General features: G+C 41.9%; 9 protein-coding genes across 9 annotated transcripts; 6 read left to right on the forward strand and 3 right to left on the reverse strand.

The window, feature by feature from the left end:
- Nucleotides 1–2024: 2024 nt before the first annotated feature.
- LOC133844349 (queuosine 5'-phosphate N-glycosylase/hydrolase) lies at nt 2025–3263 on the forward strand. The gene is made up of 3 exons (XM_062278291.1): nt 2025–2205; nt 2273–2392; nt 2450–3263. Exons 1-3 carry the CDS (start codon nt 2085–2087, stop codon nt 3223–3225), a joined length of 1017 nt encoding a protein of 338 aa, XP_062134275.1. The 5' UTR covers nt 2025–2084; the 3' UTR covers nt 3226–3263.
- A 954-nt stretch (nt 3264–4217) lies between these two features.
- On the forward strand, nt 4218–6855 carry LOC133841041 (protein brown). The gene is made up of 5 exons (XM_062273291.1): nt 4218–4718; nt 4810–5042; nt 5115–5698; nt 5750–6609; nt 6664–6855. The coding sequence occupies exons 1-5, from the start codon at nt 4574–4576 to the stop codon at nt 6849–6851; spliced, it is 2010 nt and encodes a 669-aa protein (XP_062129275.1). The 5' UTR covers nt 4218–4573; the 3' UTR covers nt 6852–6855.
- Nucleotides 6842–11084, reverse strand: LOC133841040 (uncharacterized). Its single transcript, XM_062273290.1, has 9 exons — nt 10821–11084; nt 10529–10630; nt 9341–10464; nt 9144–9278; nt 8946–9080; nt 8817–8878; nt 8120–8754; nt 7894–8054; nt 6842–7828 (listed from the first exon to the last, which is right to left on the reverse strand). The coding sequence occupies exons 2-9, from the start codon at nt 10604–10606 to the stop codon at nt 7204–7206; spliced, it is 2955 nt and encodes a 984-aa protein (XP_062129274.1). The 5' UTR covers nt 10607–10630; nt 10821–11084; the 3' UTR covers nt 6842–7203.
- A 539-nt stretch (nt 11085–11623) lies between these two features.
- On the reverse strand, nt 11624–13783 carry LOC133840733 (xaa-Pro aminopeptidase ApepP). The gene has a single exon (XM_062272762.1). It carries the CDS (start codon nt 13526–13528, stop codon nt 11735–11737), a length of 1794 nt encoding a protein of 597 aa, XP_062128746.1. The 5' UTR covers nt 13529–13783; the 3' UTR covers nt 11624–11734.
- A 335-nt stretch (nt 13784–14118) lies between these two features.
- LOC133840736 (superoxide dismutase [Cu-Zn]) lies at nt 14119–15261 on the forward strand. Its single transcript, XM_062272764.1, has 2 exons — nt 14119–14284; nt 14681–15261. Exons 1-2 carry the CDS (start codon nt 14219–14221, stop codon nt 15074–15076), a joined length of 462 nt encoding a protein of 153 aa, XP_062128748.1. The 5' UTR covers nt 14119–14218; the 3' UTR covers nt 15077–15261.
- Nucleotides 14675–17876, reverse strand: LOC133840734 (transmembrane protein 161B). The gene is made up of 6 exons (XM_062272763.1): nt 17716–17876; nt 16878–17545; nt 16561–16818; nt 16308–16482; nt 15967–16248; nt 14675–15908 (listed from the first exon to the last, which is right to left on the reverse strand). Exons 1-6 carry the CDS (start codon nt 17716–17718, stop codon nt 15789–15791), a joined length of 1506 nt encoding a protein of 501 aa, XP_062128747.1. The 5' UTR covers nt 17719–17876; the 3' UTR covers nt 14675–15788.
- Nucleotides 17877–18158: 282 nt separating this feature from the next.
- LOC133840866 (uncharacterized) lies at nt 18159–19801 on the forward strand. The gene is made up of 3 exons (XM_062272995.1): nt 18159–18694; nt 18753–19512; nt 19581–19801. The coding sequence occupies exons 1-3, from the start codon at nt 18238–18240 to the stop codon at nt 19594–19596; spliced, it is 1233 nt and encodes a 410-aa protein (XP_062128979.1). The 5' UTR covers nt 18159–18237; the 3' UTR covers nt 19597–19801.
- Nucleotides 19802–20414: 613 nt separating this feature from the next.
- Nucleotides 20415–21789, forward strand: LOC133840868 (uncharacterized). Its single transcript, XM_062272996.1, has 3 exons — nt 20415–20653; nt 21347–21463; nt 21519–21789. The coding sequence occupies exons 1-3, from the start codon at nt 20501–20503 to the stop codon at nt 21723–21725; spliced, it is 477 nt and encodes a 158-aa protein (XP_062128980.1). The 5' UTR covers nt 20415–20500; the 3' UTR covers nt 21726–21789.
- Nucleotides 21790–21939: 150 nt separating this feature from the next.
- LOC133840865 (heat shock 70 kDa protein cognate 1) lies at nt 21940–25525 on the forward strand. Its single transcript, XM_062272994.1, is given in 4 exon segments — nt 21940–22264; nt 22410–22581; nt 22583–22622; nt 23744–25525. Coding segments are annotated over 3 exon segments (1938 nt in total). The 5' UTR covers nt 21940–22264; nt 22410–22416; the 3' UTR covers nt 25477–25525.
- Nucleotides 25526–26683: the final 1158 nt, after the last annotated feature.

Raw genomic sequence — 26683 nt, forward strand, 5'->3', positions numbered from 1 at the left:
TGAAATCAGTTGACAAAAGACGTTAATTACCGGCATTAGCGCACATAACACAGGCCAGCTTATCGGCTCTATAAATTGAGCGCCGACCAAAAATTGTCAGGAAAAGCATAGACGGGGTGTAACCTACGGCTCTACCGCGTAAAACTCATTACATACCACAGAACATCGCCCACACACACACACACACACACACACACGACCGCAACATGTTGTAATGCGTTTTACTCCCCATGCCGCCATTTTGCTTTATTTGAGTTTGTGCCCGTATTTTATTATGGACTAGAACAACGGTCTATGCGGCAGTTTGGGTCACTGCTTTAAAGTTTAAACAATCATTGTAGCAGCAGAATGTTAACACGCTAATCTGTCAGTCACTGTGATTGGAAGCAAGGATATGAGCGAGCCACTTAAGGAGCTGTGGTGCTCCAAAGTTGCGGCTCGTCGCGCAACAGCTGAATGTGGCAAGGGACTATTTTCGTTATAATGTTGAAGATGATGATTATTATGATTATGGCGTGGTGCAACAACAAGCGCGCCATATCCTTTGAAATGACAAAAATTTGTTGCTTTCAGTGGCGCTTGACGGGTTTTGCTTGCTCCACTTGACAGCTTCGCCTTAGACTCGCATGAATCCCAGCAACCATTGCCATCAACAGCAGCAGCAGCGGCAACATCACGAGATGAGGACGCGCCTTATCAACTATGCAAGGCTTTGTCTAAATGATTATATGCGTGCGTATGTGTATGTGTATGTATGTATCAGTGTCAATGTCTGTGTGGCCGTCAGCCGAGCACGCCCCATTTTGGCTGCTGCAACCTGTTTTTGTTGGCGTCTTTTGTTGCGCTTAATGAATTTTACGTAAATTTTACGAGCGCTGATTTTCTGTCAGAGCGACACCGAGACACCCTCCCCACATCCTCCCAAAACCTTCACAATCCTCACACTCAACGCCCAAGCTATTAATCTACACTTTAGCGTAAAGTACCAGCTCAACCCCCTTGCGTTAGTTTGTAGGAAGCATAGACGAATATGCGTGATGTGTGTGTGTGTGTGTGACAGAGAGCGAGAGAGAGAGCTTATAATGACAAGTTCAACAACAACTTAGCATTGTCTTGTGAGGACGTGACACCCCGACATTTGTTTGCTCAAGTTATGCAAATATTTTTACAGTCAAGAAGTTTTTGTTTAATTGCATATTTTGACTCGAATTACGCGTGTCATAAAGCAAGGATATGAAGCTTACTACGGTTCGGCTGTCATGTCGTTGACAATTAACCTTCCACAAAGGGAAAGAGTTAGTTGGCAGCTGAGTTCGTTAGATATGCATGCTCATCAAAATTACACGCACACCCTGTCTATCAGGTACTACAAGCGACACAACCAACAACAATATTTGAAAACTCTGCATTTGGCGCCATTGCGTAATTTTCACTCTAAATCCCGCAGAGTAACATTGTTGGTATAACACATTTGAATTTCGCTGTTAACGTATGCCAGTTACACTGGAATTAAATTCTGTTAAAGTGAGCATTTTGCGTTTCCGTCTTACGGAGCATCAGAAAGAGCTGCCAACTCATTTTTGATTTTCGATGACGTACTAATCGATAGCATTTGCGCATAATTTGAAAATGTATTTATTTACTATAGTAACGAGTAGAATTAAATATTAAAACATATTTGTACCGGTTCAATAGATTATATTAGAAACGAAGGTAAGTTTTATGCTTAAAGTAAACCAGTTTTATTGTGAAAAAAGTCATTAAATTAATGATGAAACTATATCTCAAACAATGTTGTATATCGATTGGCACAACAAAAATGCAACATTGAGCGCACAATTTAAAATATGAATTTTCAACAGCCAACTACTTATACAAATAATAAAAGGAACAACTAAAATGTGATGGAAAATTTAACTAAAAACCTTAACTTGCTCATTTTTATTTAAATTATTTAATTAACTAGAGGGAAAACTAATTCGATTTTACAACAACATCACTTCAGCGTTGATCAACGGAAGCATCAAATTATCGATATAAGAGGAGCCAGTCTAATTAAACGAACACTTTCCGAGATAAGCAAAATGAGCACCACTCTAAATCCCCGAGAATCCGGCGAGCATATTGTGCGCCATGCGAAATATTTAAAAGTATTGCCCTCCGGCATTGAGCGTCTTGTTGAGAAGATTGTTAGCGGCGTTCTTGGTAAGTGAATAACAAAATAAACACATCACATGTTTTAATTTCTACTCTTGAACTTTACAAACGATAGATAAGCGCATTGCTGTAGCCAATTTCTCACAGCATGAGCTTCATCCGTCGCCCAATGATGATTATGCCCCCAATTGGATTTTCATTGTGGACACCCTCAACTTTTGCTTCTGGACGCCACGTGAGTTTCATAATACCTAAGTTATCATAACATATATTTATAATATAATCATTTTAGATAACTACACCAAGTACAAGGTGAATGGATACACTGGCTACTTTGCCCTGTGCGCAGCTATAAATCGTGCCATGAAGGATGGCTTGGATATAACGAATCCCGAGTTTTATGCCAAAATCGACTTGGCAACGCTGGAGAAGATCTTTCGTCCGGATGATGCTACCACACAGATTCCCTTGCTAGAGAAGCGTTTGGAGTGCCTTCATCAGGTGGGCGAGTGTCTGCTGACCAAGTGGCAGGGACGCTTTGAGAATGTGGTGAAGGAAGCCAACAATTCAGCTGTAAAGTTGCTGCAACTCATTGTGGATGAGTTTCCCTGTTTTCGGGATCAGGCTGAATTTGCTGGCGAACGTGTTTCGATTTTGAAACGTGCTCAAATCCTTGTCGGTGACTTGTGGTCATGTTATTGTGGTGAAGGTCTTGGATACTTCGGGGACATCGAAAAAGTAACCATGTTTGCGGATTATCGCGTTCCTCAGGTCTTGGTGCACTTTGGCAGCTTGGAGTACACACCAGAATTGCTGGAACTACTCAAGAAGGACACCATACTGCAGAACGGCGATGCCATGGAGGTGGAAATAAGAGGCGCCTCCATTTACATCATCGAAGAAGTCAAGGATGCTGTGCTGGCAATTCTAAAGGACAAACATCCCGAGGTGGACACACGGAGTGTGAATTCCATTTTAATTGATCAATATCTTTGGGATTACAGACGTGAGCACGCCGCCGAATTGGAATACATTCCATTCCACAAGGTGCTCAGCATTTATTACTAACACACGTGCTAAGCATGAATAAAGTTTGAATACTCAAATCGAAAACTATGTTGTTATACCTTGATAACTTAGAAGCTTTCCTTCATATGCTAAAAACTTTCACAGATGCAACCATTGATTAATTCAAGTGTATTTTAATTAATAATTTTCTTCAATTTATGTAAATTTATGTAAATCACATTCGCTATAGTCTAAATTTACTGTACTAAGCAATCACTGACATATTAAGAGTTTAATTCCCTATTTTTGGTTCAGCACAAATAATTTGCAATATCACGAAATCAGGTCAAAAACACAGTAAAATTTACGATTCTATACGAATTAAAATTTTATATTGAATTAAATGTGCTAAAGAATTTCTCTACAGACAAATCTAAATAGGTTATTAAGCAGGCGATGAACCGTGAGAATAAGGTACAATTATGTAATTTTAATAGTATTTAGTGAGTACTAACCTAGGTCTTAAACTAGAGAGATAATTAGATGATGTATATGAGGGTAATTACTCAACAAAGATAGCACAGTCATTATTTATTAATTCGAATACTACAAATGTACGGAATTTCACCTGCTACTACAGATAGATTAGGTTTACCACAATATGATCTGTGCGATTATGCGATTGTCTATTAGTTCTACTCTATTCCCATTTTCTTGAGCGGTGTATTGGCCTTCAGACTGTGAGCACGTTAGTGACATGATTTAATTGAATTGTAAACAACAAGACTGCTCTGTCTCCGCCTAGCCAGACACTTCTTCAATGGGTCTGGGTTGTGTAAGCTTAGACAGAGCGAGACAGAGAGAAGAATGCTCCTCCGACTTTGTGTGTTTGCCGCTGAGGTAGTCAAGAGTCAATGGCGCATCTGGTCGGAATACTATAAATGTGAATTGATAAGCGACAATTAGCTGCTAAAACCGAAATGCGGTCAACAGTTTAATGTTACTTACGGGCCAAATGCAGCTGGGGGTAGAAAACCACGTTGCCATCAACGACATGCCACAGTTGCCGTCGATTCGTTGTCGCGAACGGTTCGTTGTCTGCCCTCTCGGATCGGTTTTGAGCGGCACTTTTGTGAAGCGGATGGAACAGTTACAGATTTAAGGTTTCCCTCTACCTCCGGACTGAAAGTGGATGTAACGTGTGAGCCAAACAGACAAAATGCTAAAGCAAATAGTGCAAAAGATAAGATAAAAAGAACTCGAGAGTGATAAGCGATAAGCGTGGGTGTTGGATTAGTATCGGATGCTGTTCCCACATCGAGCACAATAACCCAAAAAAAGAAAAATAAAACCAAGATAGTCTTATTTGTCGTGCGTTGAACTCTTCAGCTGCAGCTGCATCTTTACGATGTCCGCGGAGGATTTAAGTGCACAGTCGGGCCTATGCCTGGAGTGGAAGCAGCTCAACTATTATGTGCCTGCCCAGGAGCAGAGCAACTACAGCTTCTGGAATGAGTGCAAAAAGAAGCAGGAGCTTCAAATTTTACATGACGGTAAGAGTTCACTTCGAATTGTGGAATTCGATTGCCCAATTGAGAAATAATTGTGGTGTGATGTGGATGTGGTTACTCTCGCTCTTCGCAGTCAGCGGTCACCTCAAAACCGGCGACCTCATCGCCATCTTGGGCGGATCGGGGGCGGGCAAAACCACATTATTGGCAGCGATTTCGCAACGTTTGCGCGGTAATTTAACCGGCGATGTGGTTTTAAACGGCATGGCCATGGAACGGGATCAGATGACACGCATCTCCAGTTTTCTGCCACAGTTTGAGATCAATGTTAAAACCTTTACCGCCTACGAGCATCTGTATTTTATGGTAAGACTTCCCTTTTGCCTCTTAGTCTCTTTGGCATTAACAGCGCCAAGTTGTCTACTCCCTCCGAATCAGTCGCACTTCAAGATGCATCGCAAAACCACAAAGGCGGAGAAGCGTCAACGTGTCTCGGATCTTCTCTTAGCTGTGGGACTAAGGGATGCGGCACACACACGCATCCAGCAGCTGTCGGGCGGCGAGCGAAAGCGTCTCAGTTTGGCCGAGGAACTCATCACCGATCCCATCTTTCTGTTCTGCGATGAACCCACCACGGGACTCGATAGCTTCAGTGCCTATTCCGTCATCAAGACACTCCGCCATCTCTGCACACGGCGACGCATTACGAAGCACTCGCTGAGCAAGGTCTATGGCGAGGATTCGTTTGGAACGCCAAGTGATGGCAACAGCTCGGGCAGCAACTCCATCGAAATGGAATTTGTGGAAAACTCTCATGAAAGTCTGCTGCAGTCCATGAAGGAGCTGCCCACGTTGAGCGTGCTCAACAATAGTCCCAACGGTACACAGAAGAAGGCGGCCATCTGTTCGATTCACCAGCCCACATCTGACATCTTTGAGCTCTTCACGCACATCATTCTCATGGATGGCGGTCGAATTATCTATCAGGGTCGTACCGAACAAGCGGCCAAGTTCTTCACAGAGTAAGTAACACGGGTGATATATAATATTTCATTATAAGATAATTCTTACAGCATGGGCTTCCTGCTGCCACTGAACTGTAATCCCGCCGACTTCTATCTGAAGACCCTTGTGGACAGCCATGGCAAGGAGAACGCTGGTGAAATGCTTCGCATTAGGTATGAGCATGAGACGGATGGTCTCTATACTGGCAGCTGGTTGCTGGCCAGGAACTACAGCGGTGACTATCTGAAGCATGTGCAGAACTTCAAAAAGATACGCTGGATATATCAGGTGTATCTGCTGATCATACGCTTCATGACTGAGGATCTGCGTAATATTAAGGACGGACTGATTGGCTTTGGCTTCTTCATGGCCACCGCGGTGACGCTCTCTCTGATGTACTCCGGTGTGGGTGGCCTGACGCAACGCACCATCCAAGATGTGGGTGGCTCCATATTCATGCTCAGCAACGAGATGATCTTCACCTTCAGCTACGGCGTCACGTACATTTTTCCCTATTCATTGCCCATCATCAGAAGAGAAGTGGGCGAGGGCACCTACAGTCTGTCCGCCTACTATGTGGCTTTAGTTGTGTCTTTTGTGCCGGCGGCTTTCTTCAAGGGTTACATGTTTTTGTCGGTGATCTATGCATCCATTTATTATACACGCGGATTTCTTCTCTACGTAACCATGGGCTTTCTGATGAGTCTATCGGCGATTGCCGCCGTCGGCTATGGCGTTTTTCTCTCCAGCCTTTTTGAGACCGACAAAATGGCATCGGAGTGTGCGGCGCCCTTCGATCTGATCTTTCTCATCTTTGGCGGCACCTACATGAATGTCGATTCGGTGCCCGTGCTCAAGTACTTCTCGCTCTTCTTCTACTCCAACGAAGCACTAATGTACAATTACTGGATTGACATTGACAACATAGGTGAGATCACACATCATCATCATATTTTGCTTTCTAAAACTTCTCTCTCGACAGATTGTCCTGTCAACGATGAGCATCCCTGTGTCAAGAGCGGCTTAGAGGTGCTCCAACAGGCCTCTTTCCGCACCGCCGAATACACCTATTGGATAGACTGTGTTAGTCTTCTACTGGTCGCCTTGGCCTTTCATATAGTCTCATTCAACTTGGTGAAACGTTACATTAATCGCAGTGGTTACTATTGAGTGAATCTTTATTTTTATAGTATGCTATTCCATTTACAATTTATTTTTATCAATCTAAGCGCGACCAATAAATTGTTCAACCTACATTTAGCATCAATTAGTAGTAGTATTAAATCATTTCATTTGTTACCTTTTACTTCAGCGAAAAATATTGCAAATCATATGTGTTTTAAGTTAATGTTGTGTGTGTAGTCGTCCTCTATCTCCATTTGATTAAAGTACCGGAAATTTCAAAAAAATTACGCTAAAAACAATCCATGAAATTTGGAACATTTTGTAAAAATAAATAGTTTATGATCCTGGTACTTTTACCAATAAAGAAATAAAAATAATCAAATCAAAAAAAAAACTTTTAGCTATCAAACGATATTTGGCGCTTCGCTTTAGCGCTGGACTCGCCGCTAACAACAGTTGCTGTGACGGGCAACTTGCGCCCAGATCCGTTGCTGTTGCTGCCGCCACCAAAATACGGACTGATGTTTCGCTGATCCTTGCCGGTGAAGTTCTTTTGTGCCGATCTTCGCTGCTCGCAGTGCACATTCTCTCGCAGCGCCAATCCGCCCAAATTGCTCTTCGACGAGCTGTTCTGCAATGACGGATTTGGCTGGATGGGCAGTTGCTTGCTAAAAAGATCCTCTGAAATGCGTTCCATTAGACTGGATTGCGTAGCTGAATTTGAGGTTGCGGCTCCCTGACTCATTTGACTGAAACCGAATGAATCGATGGAGTTCTCGCTGCCGAATAAATTCTGCATTGATCCATCAGTCTTGCTGTGCGAAAGCGACATTTGCGATAGCGAGTGCGATGAGCTCTGTGACAACAGCAGCTTTCGTTGTGCAAACTCCTCGGGTCCAATGTAGCCCGAGAGTCGTGCACTCGATTGCAGCTTGGTTTCACTCTCCTGACTACGTGCCTGCAGGTAGATGTCATCAGGCTGCTTGCCCGCTATCACGCTAAACGCGTACTTCTTGGCTAGCCTACATAAGTTAAACAACGAGTCATAAACAGGTAATAAAAAAGTGAGAATAATTCCAATACTAACCGAAGCAATGTTTCACTGTTGCTGGTTGTGTGTCCCAGGTAAAATTCTTGAAAGATGCGTTTAACAATACGCGCCAAGTCCGCCGCATGTTGCCGGAAATTCTCATGCTTCGCAGATATTTTCTTTTCCTGCAGCGCCTGGGAAACGGCCCACAGCAGTTTCTACATAAAAATACAGTAAAATGTTAATATTTTAAGGCTGTATATATGGGAAATTCAAAACTTACCTTCCGTTGATTGTCTGTCATGGCGCTCTGCGGTGTCGCACTCATTTCAGAATGTGCCCGATGCAGTTTACTGATCGTCGGCGTAGTGCTGCAGGCCAAGGTGCTGCTGCTGCCACTCAGACCATGGCTCAGTCGCGGCGTGTTGGCAAATGGTGATGGCTGCATGTTGGCGGCAACATTCTGTTGCGATGCTGTGGAGGAACCTGCTCCAATGCAAAAGCTTTGACTCTTGATCTTGAGAGCGCGTGGCGTGAGACCGCTGCCAAAGGCGCTGCCAGCGCGGAACAATTTGCTACTCTGACTGGCCAGCTCAGCAGCATCTTCGTCGTCGCGGGCATTGCGTTTGCGCTTGAGAAGCGATTCCAGCTGATTGCTAACGCAAGTGGCACTGCTGGGAGTGCTTTGCTGGCAACCATTGTCGGGCGAGAAAAGTGCACGCTTCGATCTCTCTACGCGATTGGCAATCTCTGGCTTAAACAGGGGCTTGGGCGGGAATAACAGCTGCTGCTGTTGTTGCAGTGACTTGGCTGGACTTTGGAATAGGGCGCGCTTCGAGGTTTCACGCGATGGTCCTGGCTTGATGAGATCAGTGCGAAACAGACGCTTGCGTGCTGAGGAGGACGGAGTTTTTCGAGCTGCAAATATTCCAACATTTAGTATGGATTGTGTTCACAACTTGCATTTCATTATATTATACCTTTCTTTTTGCTGCCGGGCGTTTTACGTTTTGGTGTTGCTTTGCGCTTATTACGATCTTTTCTGTTGATTGTATGATTATGGTTAATATATGTTAAGTTAATATATAATAAATGTGAGCTATATTTACTTTTTATCCAGCAGTATTTGCGGCCCTATGGAGCTGTTCAGTTTAATTGAGTTGGTCGCCAAATTGGCCGAGGAGAAGATGGCTCGTCGCTTGGCTAAATGACTAAGGCGATTGCCTGGCGACTGAGTGAGCATTCTGCAAAGAAAAAGTATCAGTTTAGCTGCCCAAGTGTCATTGAGAGCCCATTGCAATACTCACTTCATGCGCATGTTGCGCTTCTTGGCACTGGATGGTGAACGCACATAGGAAGTGGCCGTCTCAGCTCCTACATAACGTTCCACCACCGACAGACTGAGGTATTCATTTTGCTCGGCAGCTTTATTCAAGTTGAAGCTGCAGTGGTGAATTAGGTTATTAGTTACATCGTCACATTTGAAGTTCTATGACGCTCTTACCTCAGCCCGTGATGACGCACACCCAACACCTCGCGCCAGCTCATGTTCTGCGCCTCGACCAGACTATGCGTAGGCTTGAACAGCGAAGATGTGGCACAGATGCCACTATCCTCAATGCTGGATGCTGGTGTGGCATCGCCGACATTGGTCTCACTGCTGACCAGAAAGTTGATCACTTTGGATTTCATGCTGACCACAGCGCTGATGACATCGGTGTCCGGGATGGTCACTGTGGGTGGCGGACGCACACCCTGCAGACAGCGACGTATACGCCTGTAGAGCTCACGTTCCCGTCGGCAGTTCTCCAGAAAAAGAGCGCGTGGATCGCCACTAGTCAGCTGCACATCTTGCGTCTGCTCATCGCACACAAAACTGGATTCCGTTGGTGCTGTCAGTGAGTAACGTGCGCTGGCATTGTGACTTGTTGTGGGCGCTTCGCTTACGCATTGGCTCTCCTCGAGGGCTTCGGGTAAATCCTCCAGCGTTGTGCCCAGACCCTTGTCCGTCTGGTCATCGTCATCATCATCATCGCTGTCGGCAAACAAATCTGGCGAGCGTTCGTTGTTGATCTTCTTAAATATAAATGATTCCGACAGCTGTTCTTGTTGCTGCTGTTGTGATTGTTGTTCTTGTTGTTGGGGAGCAGTCTCTGAGGAGATCGTTGCAATGGATATGTGAGAACTGCTTGGCATCTCAGTCAGACTTTTGATTTTGCCATTGAAGGACAAGCTGTCCGTTGGCGCAGCAACCGCTTCTGCTTCTGTTTGCGCAGATGTAGCTGCCATGTCGACGGCATTGCAACTATTCTCCTCAAGGATGCTATTGTAGAAGCGAGGAAAGACAATCATGCCTGGCGATGATTTTTGTTTCGCTGAGGCAGCAGCAACTGTTTGGTTGCTATTCGTTTCGGGCAACTTTAAGTTCTGCAATTGCGAGCCGTAAAGACGCTTATTAACTTGGCCATACGGACTGTCACCAAAGCCACGAAATTGCGACTCCTGGCTGCCAAGCAAACTCAATTTGGTGGCATTGTCATTGCTCAATGGTTTTGGCTTCAGCAGATATGGTAGATTCATATTCTCCTCGTCAGATATTGGGCCCTCATTGTTTTCACTGAGCGAAGACTGCAGCACATAAAACATGACTCTTTAACACCTTTCTATTTATAATTAGCTAATACGAACTTACCCCACTGCCCGTTGATGGCTCCGAATCGTAGCTATTGTTTATTTTATGCGCTGTATTCAAGGATGTTAATGGTTCCATTATTTTTCAACTACTAAGGTTCAACTGCAATGCGATTAAAAACATTCACACATATGATGTTAAAATTCGATTTTTTGGTACAGGCTCGCTTTAGTACAATGGGCGAGGCTTAGTGCAAAGCTGGCACAATAATTGTATAACAATATTAGTTACTTTCTCATGTGAATTGGCCGCAATTGAATCTAAAGTTAATCAGGATTCAATGGGCATTTACCTTTTGAAATGTGGCACTTTTCACAAAACGATGCGGCGGCAAGAGAAAAAAATGCGCGCGCATTTGATGCACTTTCTTCTTTTATACACTATTTACGAATTCACAATTTATATTTATTTGTGAATGCTAATTAAGACTGTATAGCATAGTTTATGTGTTACGACGCGATTTTAAGATTAATTGCATTTTTAAGTAAATATAGATGAAAATAAAATATTCTTTTTACAAATTGCGTGCTCCGAACATCTGCCACTGCAGTGTGACCGCGACACTAATGATGAACGATACCATACGGTCCACAAATAAATACTAGCTTATATCGTTGTAGCCGAAGGAAATACTATGAAGAAATACCAACCATTCTCAGGCTCTGGAAATATCATTAAAATAAAATATGATTGTATTTAGCAATTTTATTGACTATAATGTTATGTTGAGACCATAAATGTTTAAATATATTACTAAGCGATAAGTGTTCCACATACCTTTAAATTGCTAACTACAAAACTTTAATTTCTAGCTTTTTTTGTTGACGCCAATTGTTCAGAACTGAGTACTGACAAAAAACATTTCAGATTAAATTTACTGTGTTTATAATTTTATTACTAAACTTTACTTTACTTTACCATATGTGCCTCGTAAGAACATTGATGGGTTTTTGCAAAATATAATACCCACAAAAATAATACAAATCGCGTCATCTCAAACATTGCTAATTCCATGTTTTTAATAACTTATCTAAAACATTTTACCTGTAACACCAATATTTTAGATATTAAAATCTTCCCTCCTAAAAAAGTCGGTTTTAATAATGTAATATATGATTTAATCAGATTAAACAAATTCGGTTACTGAACATTGTGTTTCTGCAATACAAATATTAAATGATAAAATGCATAGATGAATAATGATTTTTATAAGGCTTTGGTTTCTTTTTGAAGCCAATTTAGAGTGAAAGCATCCTGCGACAAGAGCGGAGAAAGTGTCTCCCAAACCAGCTTATGATAATCATTAAGCAATTTAATCTCCTGTTCGGTAAGCAGATCCTTAATAATCATCTTTGTTTGCTTGGGGCACATTGTAACTGTCTTAAATGTGAGTGCACCGCGATCAGCAAAATTGTACTTCACCTGGGCAGGCACAATTTGTACAATGTCCTCGATTCGAATGCCAAACTCGCCATCCTTATAAAATCCAGGTTCGTTTGAAATAAACATGTTTTGTTGAAGGCCAGGATCGTCGGGCATTAGACGGAAACCAACTCCCATTGGACCCTCGTGGACATTGAGGAAATGCCCAACACCATGACCAGTTCCATGACCGTAGTCCAAGCCAATGTCCCATAGAGATTTTCTAGCCAGTACATCTAAGACTTGACCCTTAATCTTGGTGGGAAATACCGTCGAACCGAGTGCCAATTGACCCTTTAGCACACGGGTGTAAGTCTCCTTTTGAAAGTCCGTAGGTTGGCCAAAGTGTAGGGTTCTTGTTACATCGGTTGTGCCATCTAAATACTGAGCGCCCGAATCGCATAGGTAAACCTCTTTATCGTTGATTGGACGATTGGTCTCCTTTGCCGGGTGATAGTGAATCACCGAACCATTTGGACCTGATGAACTAATTGTGGTAAAGCTGAGGCCCATGTAATGATCCTTGGTCTTGCGAAACGATTCCAATTTGTCTGCGCCGGACATCTCATCTACCGGCTGACCTTTCTGCACAGCATCCTCCAGCCAGGCAAAGTACTGGCATAGTGCAACACCATCGCGTATATGGCTATTAATGAATCCTTCGATCTCCTTCTGGTTTTTAATTGCCTTGAGCAAAGCAATGGGCGTAATCTCCTGATGCCGCAATGACTTTGGTACTAGCGAATTCAAATACAAACTGCTTGTCGATGATATCCATATTTTGCCCTTGGCATTAGAAGCAATTTTCCGGACACCATCACCAATAGCCTCGTAGGGCTGTATGGTGATCTGCACATTGTTTTCGCTTAGATGCTCCTTGATGTTATCCGGCAATTTTTGACCATCCACGAAAAGGACAACATCGTCATGGGTTATGATCATGTAGGCGAAAAATACTGGATTATAATCGATGTCGGAGCCACGCAAATTCAAAAACCAAGCGATCTCGTCCAGAGCACTAACGACAAGAGCACTAGCATTTTGCACCGTCATCTGCTGACGAACTTCATCCCATTTTTGGGCGATCGTTTTGCCAGAGAAGCGCAGCTGCAGCGTTATGATTTTGTTTGAGGTGCGAGCCGGTTGATCTTCACCCCAAACATCATCAATCAAGTTGCGTTCGATGCCCACCAAATTGCATTCTGCGGCATTCAAATCCTTCTCTATGATCTTGCCCAATCGGAAGGAGAAGAGACGTGGATCAACGCCAACAGCGCTGCCCTTGGCCAAATTCTTGCCCAGCCAGGCGCCAATGGATGGAGTTGTGGCCAATCCATCTCGCATCAAAGTCCAATTACTATCGAGCTCCTTCTCTGCCTGCTGATAATACCGTCCATCCGTCCAGAGCAGGGCCTTATCATTCGTTATGACCGCCGTTCCCGCCGATCCCGTAAAGCCGCTAATGAAGGCACGTCGTTCATCGTGTGCACACTGATATTCGCTCTGGTGGGCGTCATCCGAGGGCACCACATATGCGCATATTCCTGATGCTTCTGGTGCAGTCGAGGCGCGCTGCATCAGCTCGCGCAATTTCGATAATTTTTTGCGTTGTGGCCGCTTGTGTCATGATGGTTTTGAACGATGAACTGAATTTGTGCGCCAGTTTTCTCCACTAATCTATAAGCGCTGTTTCTTGAACAAATACAGCGATAAGCAATCGCTCAGATAAGTTAGAAATAATCGCGAGAAATAATTTATGTATTTATGACCAAACCAGCAGTCATGAAATAAACTGATTTGGCAATTTTGCAGCTGACTTTTCTCTTTGTTTTTACCCACATTAAAAGTGTTGAAGAACACACAAAAACTTCATCGATAACACATGGTAATTTAGAAAGATAATTTGAATAAAACTTATTATTTGATATATTAACCCACAACTCACAAAGTTTTGTATTTTAGTACTCAAATAAGTCTCTACATGATTTGTAAGTTTAATATAGTTTATTGGAAAACCGTTAAAATAAATTAAAATGTATCGAAAGCTCTTTAAGATTACGCGCCATTTCCGAATATACCAATTTACGATATACAGTGTAGCCAGGTGATATTCATTCAATTCAAATGTTTGGCATTGAATGGTATATTTTGAAAACTGAACCTGCTGCCACACTGCATTCCCAAACCGACCGAGTTGTTCGATCGAAAAGTTCTACAAGTTTCTCGTGTTATAACTTAAACTCTGCTTTCAGTAGCTAAAAGTCAATAATGGTGGTCAAAGCTGTTTGCGTTATCAATGGCGATGCCAAGGGCACCGTTTTCTTTGAACAGGAGGTAAGTTGTCGTTAATACAGAAGAAAACAAGATGCAAAGAAAAAAAATATGGCAGACAGCAATTGCTAAGGTCAAAGTGCCGGCGTTCACACCGCACCACACAGCTCTCTAAAAGCATGCACACATGCATATGTATGTGAGATGTGTTGTTGTTGTGCTGCTACTTGAATTTCAATTGGCTACTTAGACATTTTGTGCTGTGTCATTTAACAAATGCAGAATTATATAATCAAAACAACAATGCGCACTTGTTGCGGCTTCACATACACACATTTATAAATGAGTAGTATTCTGTAGTCATGATTACACCTAGTTTTGCTTATCAAATTTGTCCAGAGCTTTATCTGATACCTCGTATATCTCTCTCACTCTCTCCTTGATCTATTTCAATTTCAGTCGTCTGGTACACCCGTTAAAGTAACGGGAGAAGTTACTGGTCTGGCGCAAGGTCTGCATGGATTCCACGTGCATGAGTTTGGCGACAACACCAACGGATGCATGTCATCCGGACCCCATTTCAACCCCCACAAGAAGGAGCACGGTGCACCCACAGACGGTGAGCGCCACTTGGGCGATTTGGGCAACATCACGGCCAGCGGCGACGGTCCCACTGCGGTCGACATCACCGACAGCCAGATAACTCTCTTTGGTGAGAACAGCATCATTGGACGCACTGTTGTGGTCCATGCCGATGCCGATGATCTTGGCAAGGGTGGCCACGAGTTGAGCAAGACAACTGGCAATGCTGGCGCACGCATTGGTTGCGGTGTCATTGGTATTGCTAAAATCTAAATGGGCCACTTAATGGTTATATTACATATATATACATTTAACTTTATGCATATACTAATATATGAATGGAATTTAGCTTACTAATAGCAGGTCATTATCTACGATTCCCCTTGATTTGTTATTTGTTTCAACTTTTAAAGACAACCTTTAAGGTTCAATAAATGGTGTTTTCAAATTGGAAATAATGTCTCCTTTACACTGGCAACTAAAACCACAACAATGTTAATGATAAGGGTAGCTGATAATAAATTACAGAGAGGTAAAACCACAATACTGTTAAAGGGTAGTTGACTATATTTAACAGCGTCAGTTCAAACCACAACACTGTTAAAGATTAAGGCAGCTGGTAGCTAACAGCGTCAGTTATAAAGACAACATTATTAAAGGGCAGCTGTAAATTGACAGCGAGACTTGAAACCCCAACGATGTTGAAGATAACAAAAAGCGCAATGAATAAATTTGAAGATTTTACTTGTGAGTGATTTAAAATATGTTTACTAAAAACTTAGTAAACAAATGTACATATATAAATTATTATTATTTACAAATAGTACAGCATACGTAGAAAAAACCAATTAGATCAACAGAGCTAAGGTTTGACTATCAAAAACAATATCAACGAGTTCGGGAGAAACATGAATTCTAGATTAATTTAGTACTATATGTATATGGGTGGTGCCTTTGGTGTGAATTTGACTTTTAATGGCTTCAATTATGTCTTATTGAAATACGACTGATAGACGATGCCCAGCGATGAAGTGGCAAAGAGGGTAAAGTAACTCCACCAGGTGGCAAAACCCAGAAATCCCTTATACACTTCCGTAGAGAACACCTAAAAGTATTGTAAAATATTATAAGATTGTAAAAGTATTGAATTCTCAAGTTCTTACATTTTTTAGACTAGTAAATGAAGCCTGCAAAGACTGTGCCGACTCTAAAATATTGAATTCCTGTTCGACATTGGCTTCTAGAGCTTCAGCGGCACTTGGCAACGCTGCCGCCACATCCGAATCGGCAGCGCATTCGTGCTGCAAGACAACACTCTCCTTAAATATGCCGGCCCAACTGAATCCACCGAGACTCTTGTACATCAGCGTCAAATAGAGGCACAAGATGAGCGGGGCAGCAAACTGTAAGGTTACCACACAAAGATAGTAGAAGATTGAGGATATCTGCGGAAAGAAGTGTGAAATTAGCAGACGCATGATTTTGGAATTCAAGTTGAGCTTGCCTTCTTTTGAAATTCGACATTGGTGATACGACCAGCTTCCTTGCGCAAATCGAGTATCTTGTCATAGGCCAAATTCAGGTACGACTGCAGATAGATGGGCATCAATGCGAATCGCACAATCACCACAAACACAACAAGCAACAGACGCAAAGTTTCGAAAACATGGGGCTTCAATCTGCAGAAAGGGAAAGTTAATACAGTTATACAGTGATTAGAAAATATGATTCTTCATCTCATTACTAATACTACTCACAGTGGCTGTTGCATGCCCTCGAAGACGCGCACCGTCAAATAGTCACGACTAATTGGTCGAATCCACAATATGACTAAGATGAAGGGCAGTATAAAGCTGAGATTCAATAGCACCTGCAATATGCGATTGCCGCGACAGTATTTAAGGGAATCCCAATGCATTTTGGCCATTCGCAGACCAGGAAACGTGAACAGCGAGCCCAAGAGACCGCAACTCAATGCCAAAAAGAACTTGACAACAATTTTCGAGGCGGGTCCGCTGCAAAAATCAAAAATCCGATGATATATGAAATAAAACACACAAAAATATATGCTTACGATGAGGGCAGACCCTGTTCGGTTAGGAACTTGGAGGCGCTTGCATTGAAGCTGGTGTAGGCATCTTCTAAGCCCGTTTCCAGTATACGTTCATCGATGATGAGTACAATCATGGCAATCAATAAATAAACCAGACAAGCAACTATCACCATGGAACGCTCGCCAATTGATTCTTCACTTTGAAAGTACAACACAGTAAGGGAAGACAGTAATTTCAATGCAAAGAATATGACTAGCAGACACCACACCATGCTCAGATTGATTTCCTGCTTCAACGGATAGAAATAGTGAAAGACTTCCGAGCACACATAAACGATGCCGGCATAGACGCTGAAATCCACTAGCCATTGGTATTCGGTAAAGTAACGCAAATGAATCACATCGCGTTCTAGTACTGGCGACGTCTCCAGCTCCACTTCTATGCTCCGGGGCACATGGAATTGCTGCGATCCTCCGCCATTACTAATGCCATTCTGCTTATGTTTCCCCTTGGCAGGTCGATCCTTGGGCACGCCACCTTTAGTGCGCAGCTCGTCATCCGTGGGATGCAGATAGCGAACCAGCCCAGTGCGGCATAATATCCATTTGGCGAAAGAATAATGTGGACTTAGCTTCTGAATGACGCTGACCATCACCAGCGTGATAACCAATTGGGCTCCTAAAACAGCCTATATAAAGACACATTAACATTTATTAGCATGCGACAACGTGTGATTCTTGTTCATATGTAACCATTTTTGGGTCAAATCTATTTTTGGTCCAATTATTATGCACATTCCATTTTTCCGGGCACGCCACACTGTCGATCTGTTTTTGTTGGCTTCGCGCTATCACTTACCATTGTTTAATGCGGCAATGGATTCTATGTTGAACGGTGGCTGAACTTTGTTACAATTTGTGCTAATTAATCTGTTAATTAATTCATGTTTCCTGCTTAAAAAGATTTGTGTAAATCTTTGTCCAATTGTATCAATTGTTCGTAACAGTGTGACCGAAAGAGGTGAAGAAATGTTGATAGCAAAATAGAACTACCGATTACTTTTAAGGCCAACCAACGATATTTTTTGTAGTAAGCAAATATAGTACTTATTATGTTTATGTTTTTATTATGTTTATGAATTTATATCTCGAATCAATTAAAATTGTGTGCTGAGATTTTCATTTTTTGTTTAATTTTCTATATAAAGGAAAATATTAAAATTAAACATAATTATTTTTTCAATATCATGAATGTCGTGCTTCGATAAATTGCAATGCATACGATTGCACTATCGAAAGTTATGATTGTACTTGTGTAGCCCTGATTGAAGCACGTTTTTAAATGCCGGCATAAAACAAAAACGACAATTGATTGCTCGCAATGTTTATGAACGCCAATTTATTTGAACCGGGAAAATCCAAACCCGAACGTGTCTTTGTACAGAGTGCTGCGAAACAAAACACGCGGTTCGATGGTCGCAAAACTAGTGAATTTCGCGATGTAAAACTCAACTTTGGCGCCGATTGGGGCACAGTCACAGTGTCCATGGGTGACACAATGGTGTTGGCGCAAGTCAGTTATGATATCGGCACGCCAACGAGTGCACGACCTAACGAAGGCACGCTGCACTTGAATGTGGACATTAAAGGAGTGTCATATCTCGACGAAGCCCAAGCCACATACGATCAGCGCTCCCTGACCCTCAATTCACTGTTGGAACGAACATTTCGCAGTTCCCGCTGCCTGGATTTGGAGTCGTTATGCATTGCCGTTGAGCAGCATGTGTGGTGTGTGCGCGTGGACATCAACGTGCTCAATCATGATGGCAATCTTTATGGTGAGTACTAATGCACTTCATACTTATAGCACAATTATGATTTATTGTTACTTTACAGATGCTAGCACAATTGCAACGCTGGCAGCATTGATGCACTTTCGACGTCCCGATGTCTCGTATATTGACGATCAAATCCGCACGTATAGCGAAAGGGAACGGGAACTCATGCCGCTACTCTTTCTGCATTATCCCGTTAGCGTCACGTATTGTGTGTACAAAAGTACTCCACAGCCGCTGGTTGATCCCACGCTATTGGAGGAGAATTCTGCCGATTCTATCATTGTCTTGAGCTTCAATTCATACCAAGAGCTGTGCACACTCAATGCGGGTGGCACTGCACCCACCAATGTACGCACCATCATGCAGTGCGCACACAGCGCTGCCAGAAGATCAAAAGCTCTGGTGCAGTTCGTGCGCAAAGCATTGGAGCTAGATATGGAGAAACGGCAGCAATCCAAGCATGTGACCGGTTTGATTGATCTACTTGACGGCTCGTCCAGCAAATTCAGCTTCAAACGTTTGATGGAGCAAGAGCAACCGATGGAAGTGGATGCAGTGCAACCAAGCCAAGCCATCAGAGCAGAGTCTGAGCAAAAGCCTGAGAAGATTGCAATTGAAGAGCAGTCGCAAGTTGGTCAGAAACCAGCTGTCAAGGATGACAGCAGCTGGCTGCCAGAAGGAGTCACACAAGAGCAGCAAAATACTGAACAAATTGTTGTTAAAGAAAACGCAGCGAAGAACACTAAGGCTACTAAATCGAAGCCAAATCGGGGAAAAAACAAAGCTGGAAAAAAACAAGCTGGAGCTAAAAAAACAAAGTATGCTTAAATCCCTTGTCTTTCCAATTAACACATTGAATTAAATGCTAATCCTAATCTCTTTACAGATCAAAGCGATTCTGAAGAGGAGGCCACACATATCATTTGATAAATGATTATTGCTCCGAAATTGTAATTATTACGTTTTAAATAGTTATAATACTGTGCGCATTATGATGAGCTGAAAGTGTCTATTTAACTACTTAAGAATAGTGTTTTAAGAATAAAATGAAAAGTTATTTAATTCATGTAACTTTATTCAAAAGTCCAGAATAAATAGTAAAATATATTTGTTTCCAAAAACTACTATTTAAAACTAAGAAATGTAGATTATTTGCATTAAATGTACTTTATTTCTTGTAATCATTTTGTTTAGTAATAATAGCATTTCCAGATTCCAAAGAAGGGTTTACATCTTTGAGTTCTGGTTGATCCAGACAAGTTGCACCAGTTGTTTCCCACCCAGCAGAGCTTCATTTTAACCGGAGCCGCAGTTGTTGTTGTTGTTGAAGTTGAAGTTGAAGTTGACGTTGGCGTTGTTGGGGTTTTTTCTTGTGCGTTGTTTTTGCATTTGCCATCACAATGATGGAAAAGATTGCGATGATGAACACTAGAGAGTATTTCATGATGTTATTGTTGCTAAGCTGAGACAATTGTACTATATAGTTTGAATTAATTTTCGTCGGTTTTATAGCGATTTGGTATTCAATTTGTTGTTTGTTTATCGGCAAGTGTTCCAAACAAGAGCTCGAGACCGAATTCAAGGTATATTCAAGTTTGCCCTAAGCCAAATATTAAGTGTAATGAGCAGACAGAGAACAGATATTGGTAGACATTTTCTCGCAATGTGTTTATCTATATACATAGTACACAAAAATGTTGTTTTCTGATCACATGGATTTAAAATTCATTTTTACTCAATTTTATACAAGCTGACAACCTTAACTGAATAAAATTCTTGTGATAAAAAATTAAAAAAAAAACAAATATGAATATGAATAAGCAAGGTCATTGTCAATCATCGAAGATCTTGGATCTGGGTAAATGGGATACCAATGCCATAAGACACTACAGTACCTTGCCTCGCATACAGAAGCAACTGCGCAAGGGCAACTGGGCGTATTTGAGCGAACATCCAGAGGTATGAAAGACTTCCACTCTCCAGCTGGAATACACTATGTAAACTGCATGCGTTCCACACATATGATCCACATTCACACAATACAAGCACTTACTCAAATTTAACTTAACGAATAGACATATAGATTAACCTAGTTTTCGTTAAAATAGATTATATTCACGGTTGCCACTTTTGGTACAAATGTACCAAAACTGGTACATTTTTATGCGTTGGTACATTGGATCATTTTTTATTATTTTGGTACATTTCCAATATGCCTGGTCTAAAATTTAAATTTTTCATAAAATTTTTTGTTCACGCATATTATTTTAACAAATGGCTCTGTTCCACCAGACATATGTAAATTTTGTATCAGTTAAAAATTGAACCATGACTAAAACTGGAAAATATCGCATACAGTCGATTTGCGACGTATTGTGTCAATTGAGAAAATATGTATGCGCCAATCTAAGGTCTATCACTACGTAATCAGTTATATGTACATATATTGTGAATCACAATTTGTGAAATACAAAAATCTTTCGTGAAAAAATTTGTGGTACATTTTTGCTAAATTTGGTACATTTTTTAAAGTTTTGGTACAAAAAATTTTTTGGAATAACTAGTAAACACAACGAATATAATCAATTGATTTTATTTTTATTTGCGCGCTTCATTTAACCTAGATTATTTGCCATTTTATGATCATTTCAGATACGGGCAATTATACGCGTTATAATGCACCAGGTGATTAATGCGAAGCCCGAAAACATTCGACAGTTTATTGCCGATTTCTTCAATTGCTGCCACACTCCTCTGTTGGTGCCTATGGTAGGTTGGCATACTATTTAAATTGTTTACAGCATTCACAATGCATTCCAAATAGATCAATACACAATTGATGTACGTGAAAGAGCAGTTGAAACGTGGACGTTGGAGCAAATTTGATGGCGAAATGTTATTTATGGAAAGTCCATCAACACATTCGCTGCTCTCGACGGCATCAGCAGAAGCCAATGTTCATCCCGTGCTCACTTATGCCCTGGTCTTCAAGAAACCAGACGAATGTGGCATAGACAGACCGCCATTCTAACTCATTTGTGGTACTTTAACATTACAATACATTGGAAATAAAGCTGAGAACAATTTGTACCGTATTTTAACGTCGGTATTTGTGACGAAAACGGTACATTTTATTGCGGTACCAAGTACACGCCTCAGCCTCAAGGCTGCGTAATGTGTCTAGCCTAATTACGTTAACAGTGTAATGTTAACAGAGCTCTGTTATGTTATGCTACTGTTGCAGCGCTTGCATCGATTGCAATAAGTTCGGCAGTTTTATTGTGAGGCTCGTGAGGATCGCATGTTCGAGATATTGGCAATCAGATCGATTGAATGATTCGATGAGTACTATAGTTTTTCATTCTGGCAACGTGATAATATAAGGCAGACGCTGTGGAGCTGCAAAGAGAGAAAACACTTGAATTCCTGCGAATTTTGACATTCGTTTTGCTGTTCTTAATCATATCCCTATATCTATATCGTTTCGCATTCTAAACGCCTAAGGATTGGGCGTGTGAAGAAGCGAGACAGGTGATCGGAGGCAGGAGGGAGGAGAAACTCGAGTTCTAGGTAAGTTACGATAAGATTTTATTGTGTAACCATCCAAACACAAGCTAACATTGATTTACATCTCATTTCTCGATCATTTCACTCGGAAACTTGGGCGGACCTTGACATCGCTTTCATTGTGTTTGTGGTCTAATTAAAGCCACAGCGAGAATATGCCCAAATTACCAGCAGTTGGCATTGATCTTGGTACAACATATTCGTGTGTCGGGGTCTTTCAGCATGGCAAAGTTGAGATCATTGCCAACGATCAGGGCAATCGGACCACGCCCAGCTATGTCGCCTTTACGGAGTCGGAGCGTCTTATTGGCGATGCGGCCAAAAAACCAAGTGGCCATGAATCCGAATAACACAATTTTCGGTGAGTTTGCAGCCATTCCCTGCCACCATCCACCACCTTGCAATCAATTTACTTGCCACACGTTCATGAATGAAAAAACCGCGCACAATTCGCAGTTGTTTCTGTTTTTTTATTCCGATTTATTTTGGGAACTACAAAATGTATGTAGTATATCTAGTTCTGCTATTCGGGCAGCTAAAAGTAGTTGCCTAAAAGTATTTTTTTTATTTGGCTTATTCCTCAAACAACCCCCCGCCAACACCCACTTTTGTTGCTGCTGCTTGCCGCTGCATCACCCGTGGCGTGTCTGAGACTCTTCTGCATTCATCTGTTTATTAGCATAATTTGTGTCAGCTCGTTTCTGTGTCGACATTTGCACCGTTGCACCCAAAATGAGTGAGCTCTGAGCACAAATATTTACAAATAGCATATTTACATTTTATTTTATATATTTTGACTTGCCAACTGAGTCAATACCTTGAGCGCCATCTACCGTCGTGTGGATGCGTTATCAAGGGAATGCTTCTTTAAACATTTAAACGAAAGTCGTTATAATTGAGATTTATTTTGATTAAGGAAGTTCCTAAAATAATGCACTAATATGAGTTTAATTATTAGATTAAACGACTAAAAAACGGATAAGCGATATAAAAATGATTATCAGGCAATTTATTTTTTTTTATTTCTGCTCAAAGTATTCTAAGACTTTGATATTGTAAACATTTAATTTTCCGTTTTCTTACTTAATCATCTCATATTCGATCTAACCACTATCCAACTATTGACGGATTGTATCTAGAATTTCTTTCGAAACTCTCTTTAACTTCTATTTTTTTTATTAAAGATTAAAAGATTTCTTATCAGAGCAGGTCTAATGCTAAGACTTCTTTCTTTTTCTTATACTTTCATTTCAGTCTCAGAGTCCACATAAATCTGTCCTGAAAACCCGTCCCGACCCATTGACGTTCCATACGTTTAATTCTTAGCACAATTGTGTAATTCGATATCTATATAATCTGTTTCCCGTCCACACTTTATTCGTGTTCGTAGTTAAAATAAAGATAAGCCCAACAATATTGTGCCTACACCACCTGCCTGGAGTCTTTTTTTGTTGCCTTCTTTCACGTGGTTCCAATTTGCAGATGCTAAACGTTTGATTGGACGCAAATACGATGATGCGACGGTGCAGAGCGATCTTAAGCACTGGCCCTTTGAGGTCATCTCGGAGAATGGCAAGCCTCGGATTCGTGTGGAGTTCAAGGGCGAGAAGAAGAGCTTCTACCCAGAGGAAGTCTCCTCGATGGTGCTCACCAAAATGAAGGAGACCGCCGAGGCATATCTGGGTGGCGTTGTCACCGATGCCGTTGTCACGGTTCCCGCCTATTTCAATGACTCGCAGCGCCAGGCGACCAAAGATGCGGGCGCCATTGCCGGACTCAATGTGCTGCGCATCATCAACGAACCGACAGCGGCAGCCATTGCCTATGGTCTGGACAAGCACGACAGCAGCAAGGGGGAGCGTAATGTGCTCATTTTTGATTTGGGCGGCGGCACTTTCGATGTCTCGGTGCTCACCATTGAGGATGGCATCTTTGAGGTGAAGGCCACCGCCGGAGACACGCATCTGGGCGGTGAAGACATCGACAATCGTATGGTGAATCATTTTGTGCAGGAATTCCAGCGAAAGCACAAGCGAGATCTCACCCAGAACAAGCGGGCAGTGCGTCGTCTGCGCACCGCCTGTGAGCGTGCCAAGCGGACATTGTCCTCATCCACCCAAGCGACCATCGAGATTGATTCACTGTTCGAGGGCATTGACTTCTATACGTCGGTGACGCGTGCTCGCTTCGAGGAGCTCAACGGGGATCTCTTTCGCGGCACAATGGAGCCGGTGGCGAAGGCGTTGCGTGATGCCAAAATGGACAAGGGTCAAATCCATGATATTGTGCTGGTTGGCGGCTCTACGAGAATACCCAAGGTGCAGCGATTGCTGCAGGACTTCTTCAACGGTAAGGAGCTGAACAAGTCCATTAATCCCGACGAGGCGGTGGCCTATGGCGCTGCTGTTCAGGCTGCTATTCTGCATGGCGACACCTCGGAAGCTGTGCAGGATCTGCTGCTGCTGGATGTGACTCCACTGTCGCTGGGTATTGAGACAGCTGGCGGGGTGATGACAACGCTGATCAAACGTAACTCCACCATACCTACCAAGCAGACGCAGATCTTTACCACGTATGCTGACAATCAGCCCGGTGTGCTCATCCAGGTGTTTGAGGGTGAACGTGCCATGACCAAGGATAACAATATTTTGGGCAAGTTTGAGTTGTCCGCTATTCCGCCGGCTCCGCGTGGCGTGCCCCAAATCGAGGTAACCTTTGACATCGATGCGAATGGCATTTTGAATGTGAGTGCAGCGGAGAAGTCAACAGGCAAGGTGAACAGGATTACGATCACCAATGACAAGGGTCGTCTGTCGAAGGAGGACATTGAACGCATGGTCAACGAGGCGGAATCGTATCGCCAGGCGGATGAACAGCAGCGTCATCGCATCGATGCCAAGAATCAATTGGAATCCTATTGCTTTCACATGCGTTCCATGCTCGATGACGAGCAGCTGCGCAGCCGCATCAGCGACTCGGATCGCAACACCATTCTGCAGAAGTGCAACGAGACCATCAACTGGTTAGATAACAATCAGCTGGCCGAGCAGCAAGAGTTCGAGCACAAACAGCAGGAACTGGAGGCTATCTGCAATCCCATTGTGAACAGACTCTATCAAAGTGCTGGCATGTCAGCGCCCTCGGCTCCAAACGGCGCCAATGGTGGCTCAGGAGCAGGCGGTGGCGGTGGTCCAACCATCGAAGAGGTCGACTAGATATCGTCTTTGCTTCTACAAAATTCTCAAGTTGTTATTTTCAATAAAACTTTTTGATGTTCGAAGTTGTCTATCTTTCGTATGCTTTCTTCAGCCTTCTTGCTTTTGCATAGTAATATGAGACTTGTTAATTAGCTAAATTGAAAAAACCTGTCAGTTTTGGAATAGGTTCATATATATGAACATTGATAAAGATTTCCCTAAGCTGCTTTTCAAGTGATATTCTTTTTGCTTTCATTTTTTCAGCATCTTATTTATTATGAAAGTAGGAAGAGGTCGTCTTTTCAATTAGCTAAATTTAAATAGTCAGCCATGAAGATTACTTCTAAGCTTTTGTTTAGCATTCTCATTTATTATAACAGTAAGACGAGGTTATCTTCCATATAAAAAAAAATGAATGGAAAAGATGCTACTTTATGTTGTAGTAGCATCTTTTCCAGTCCAAAGGAAGATTTCTTCAAACTATGCAAATAGCACTCCTGGAAATCGACAACTAGACGGACAAACGAACAATTTTAGACCAACTCTGTAACTCCTTAACATAATGTACACTCTTGTATCTTATATTCTTTAGCATTCTTTATTCAGATCTTAATGTTAATTCACAAATATACGTAGTCTGTGTGTATATACTGAAGTATGTTGGGTGTATATGAATGCATTGATAAATTATCAGATATAAATCGATAATTAACTCAACGTTATGTACAGACTGCTTAACATCCTAATATTATCCACGTTTTTGTTGAATCAGATTATCATTTGCGATTAAATTCGCTGCTTTAAAATCAATTGAACATTTGTAAATGATAAACATGAAAGTTTGCTATAAAACTTTTGGATATGTTCTTCTACATCTTGTACAAACAGATTTCACAATAAAACATATAGCAACATTATATTAATACAACAAACACATATCCGTTAATATTGTAATATATGATTATAGATAGTACTATTTGATTAGGGTACATTTCCATTATTATTGTATTCGCATGAAACTCCAGTGTGGAAAATGCACAAATGAGTTTGTATTACACTTATTGTAGACGACACTTCATCATTAAATGACACATCTGCTTTTGTTGTTTATGAATATAGAGTATAGAATTCAGTATTGTACAGAAAACACAGCTATCTCTAATCGCGTTCTAAATCGTTCAATCAATTTCTACAAATGTACAGTACAAATAACTGACCACAGAAC

This window comes from Drosophila sulfurigaster, chromosome 3 (assembly GCF_023558435.1).
Source record: "Drosophila sulfurigaster albostrigata strain 15112-1811.04 chromosome 3, ASM2355843v2, whole genome shotgun sequence".
Taxonomy (NCBI): Eukaryota; Metazoa; Arthropoda; class Insecta; order Diptera; family Drosophilidae; genus Drosophila; species Drosophila sulfurigaster.

Coding starts and splice junctions, on each gene's coding strand:
- LOC133844349 (XM_062278291.1), top strand. CDS start 2,085: ATGAGCACCACTCTAAATCCCCGAGAATCCGGCGAGCATATTGTGCGC. Junction 2,206..2,272: donor GATTGTTAGCGGCGTTCTTG/GTAAGTGAATAA, acceptor TACAAACGATAG/ATAAGCGCATTGCTGTAGCC. Junction 2,393..2,449: donor CTTTTGCTTCTGGACGCCAC/GTGAGTTTCATA, acceptor TAATCATTTTAG/ATAACTACACCAAGTACAAG.
- LOC133841041 (XM_062273291.1), top strand. CDS start 4,574: ATGTCCGCGGAGGATTTAAGTGCACAGTCGGGCCTATGCCTGGAGTGG. Junction 5,699..5,749: donor GCGGCCAAGTTCTTCACAGA/GTAAGTAACACG, acceptor TAATTCTTACAG/CATGGGCTTCCTGCTGCCAC. Junction 6,610..6,663: donor GATTGACATTGACAACATAG/GTGAGATCACAC, acceptor CTCTCTCGACAG/ATTGTCCTGTCAACGATGAG.
- LOC133841040 (XM_062273290.1), bottom strand. CDS start 10,606: ATGGAACCATTAACATCCTTGAATACAGCGCATAAAATAAACAATAGC. Junction 8,879..8,945: donor CAAATACTGCTGGATAAAAA/GTAAATATAGCT, acceptor TACAATCAACAG/AAAAGATCGTAATAAGCGCA. Junction 8,755..8,816: donor GCCCGGCAGCAAAAAGAAAG/GTATAATATAAT, acceptor GAATATTTGCAG/CTCGAAAAACTCCGTCCTCC.
- LOC133840733 (XM_062272762.1), bottom strand. CDS start 13,528: ATGCAGCGCGCCTCGACTGCACCAGAAGCATCAGGAATATGCGCATAT.
- LOC133840736 (XM_062272764.1), top strand. CDS start 14,219: ATGGTGGTCAAAGCTGTTTGCGTTATCAATGGCGATGCCAAGGGCACC. Junction 14,285..14,680: donor CCGTTTTCTTTGAACAGGAG/GTAAGTTGTCGT, acceptor TTTCAATTTCAG/TCGTCTGGTACACCCGTTAA.
- LOC133840734 (XM_062272763.1), bottom strand. Junction 16,249..16,307: donor ATGTCGAATTTCAAAAGAAG/GCAAGCTCAACT, acceptor TTCTTTCCGCAG/ATATCCTCAATCTTCTACTA. Junction 15,909..15,966: donor CATTTACTAGTCTAAAAAAT/GTAAGAACTTGA, acceptor CAATACTTTTAG/GTGTTCTCTACGGAAGTGTA.
- LOC133840866 (XM_062272995.1), top strand. CDS start 18,238: ATGTTTATGAACGCCAATTTATTTGAACCGGGAAAATCCAAACCCGAA. Junction 18,695..18,752: donor TCATGATGGCAATCTTTATG/GTGAGTACTAAT, acceptor GTTACTTTACAG/ATGCTAGCACAATTGCAACG.
- LOC133840868 (XM_062272996.1), top strand. CDS start 20,501: ATGAATATGAATAAGCAAGGTCATTGTCAATCATCGAAGATCTTGGAT. Junction 20,654..21,346: donor ATTTGAGCGAACATCCAGAG/GTATGAAAGACT, acceptor TGATCATTTCAG/ATACGGGCAATTATACGCGT. Junction 21,464..21,518: donor CTCCTCTGTTGGTGCCTATG/GTAGGTTGGCAT, acceptor CATTCCAAATAG/ATCAATACACAATTGATGTA.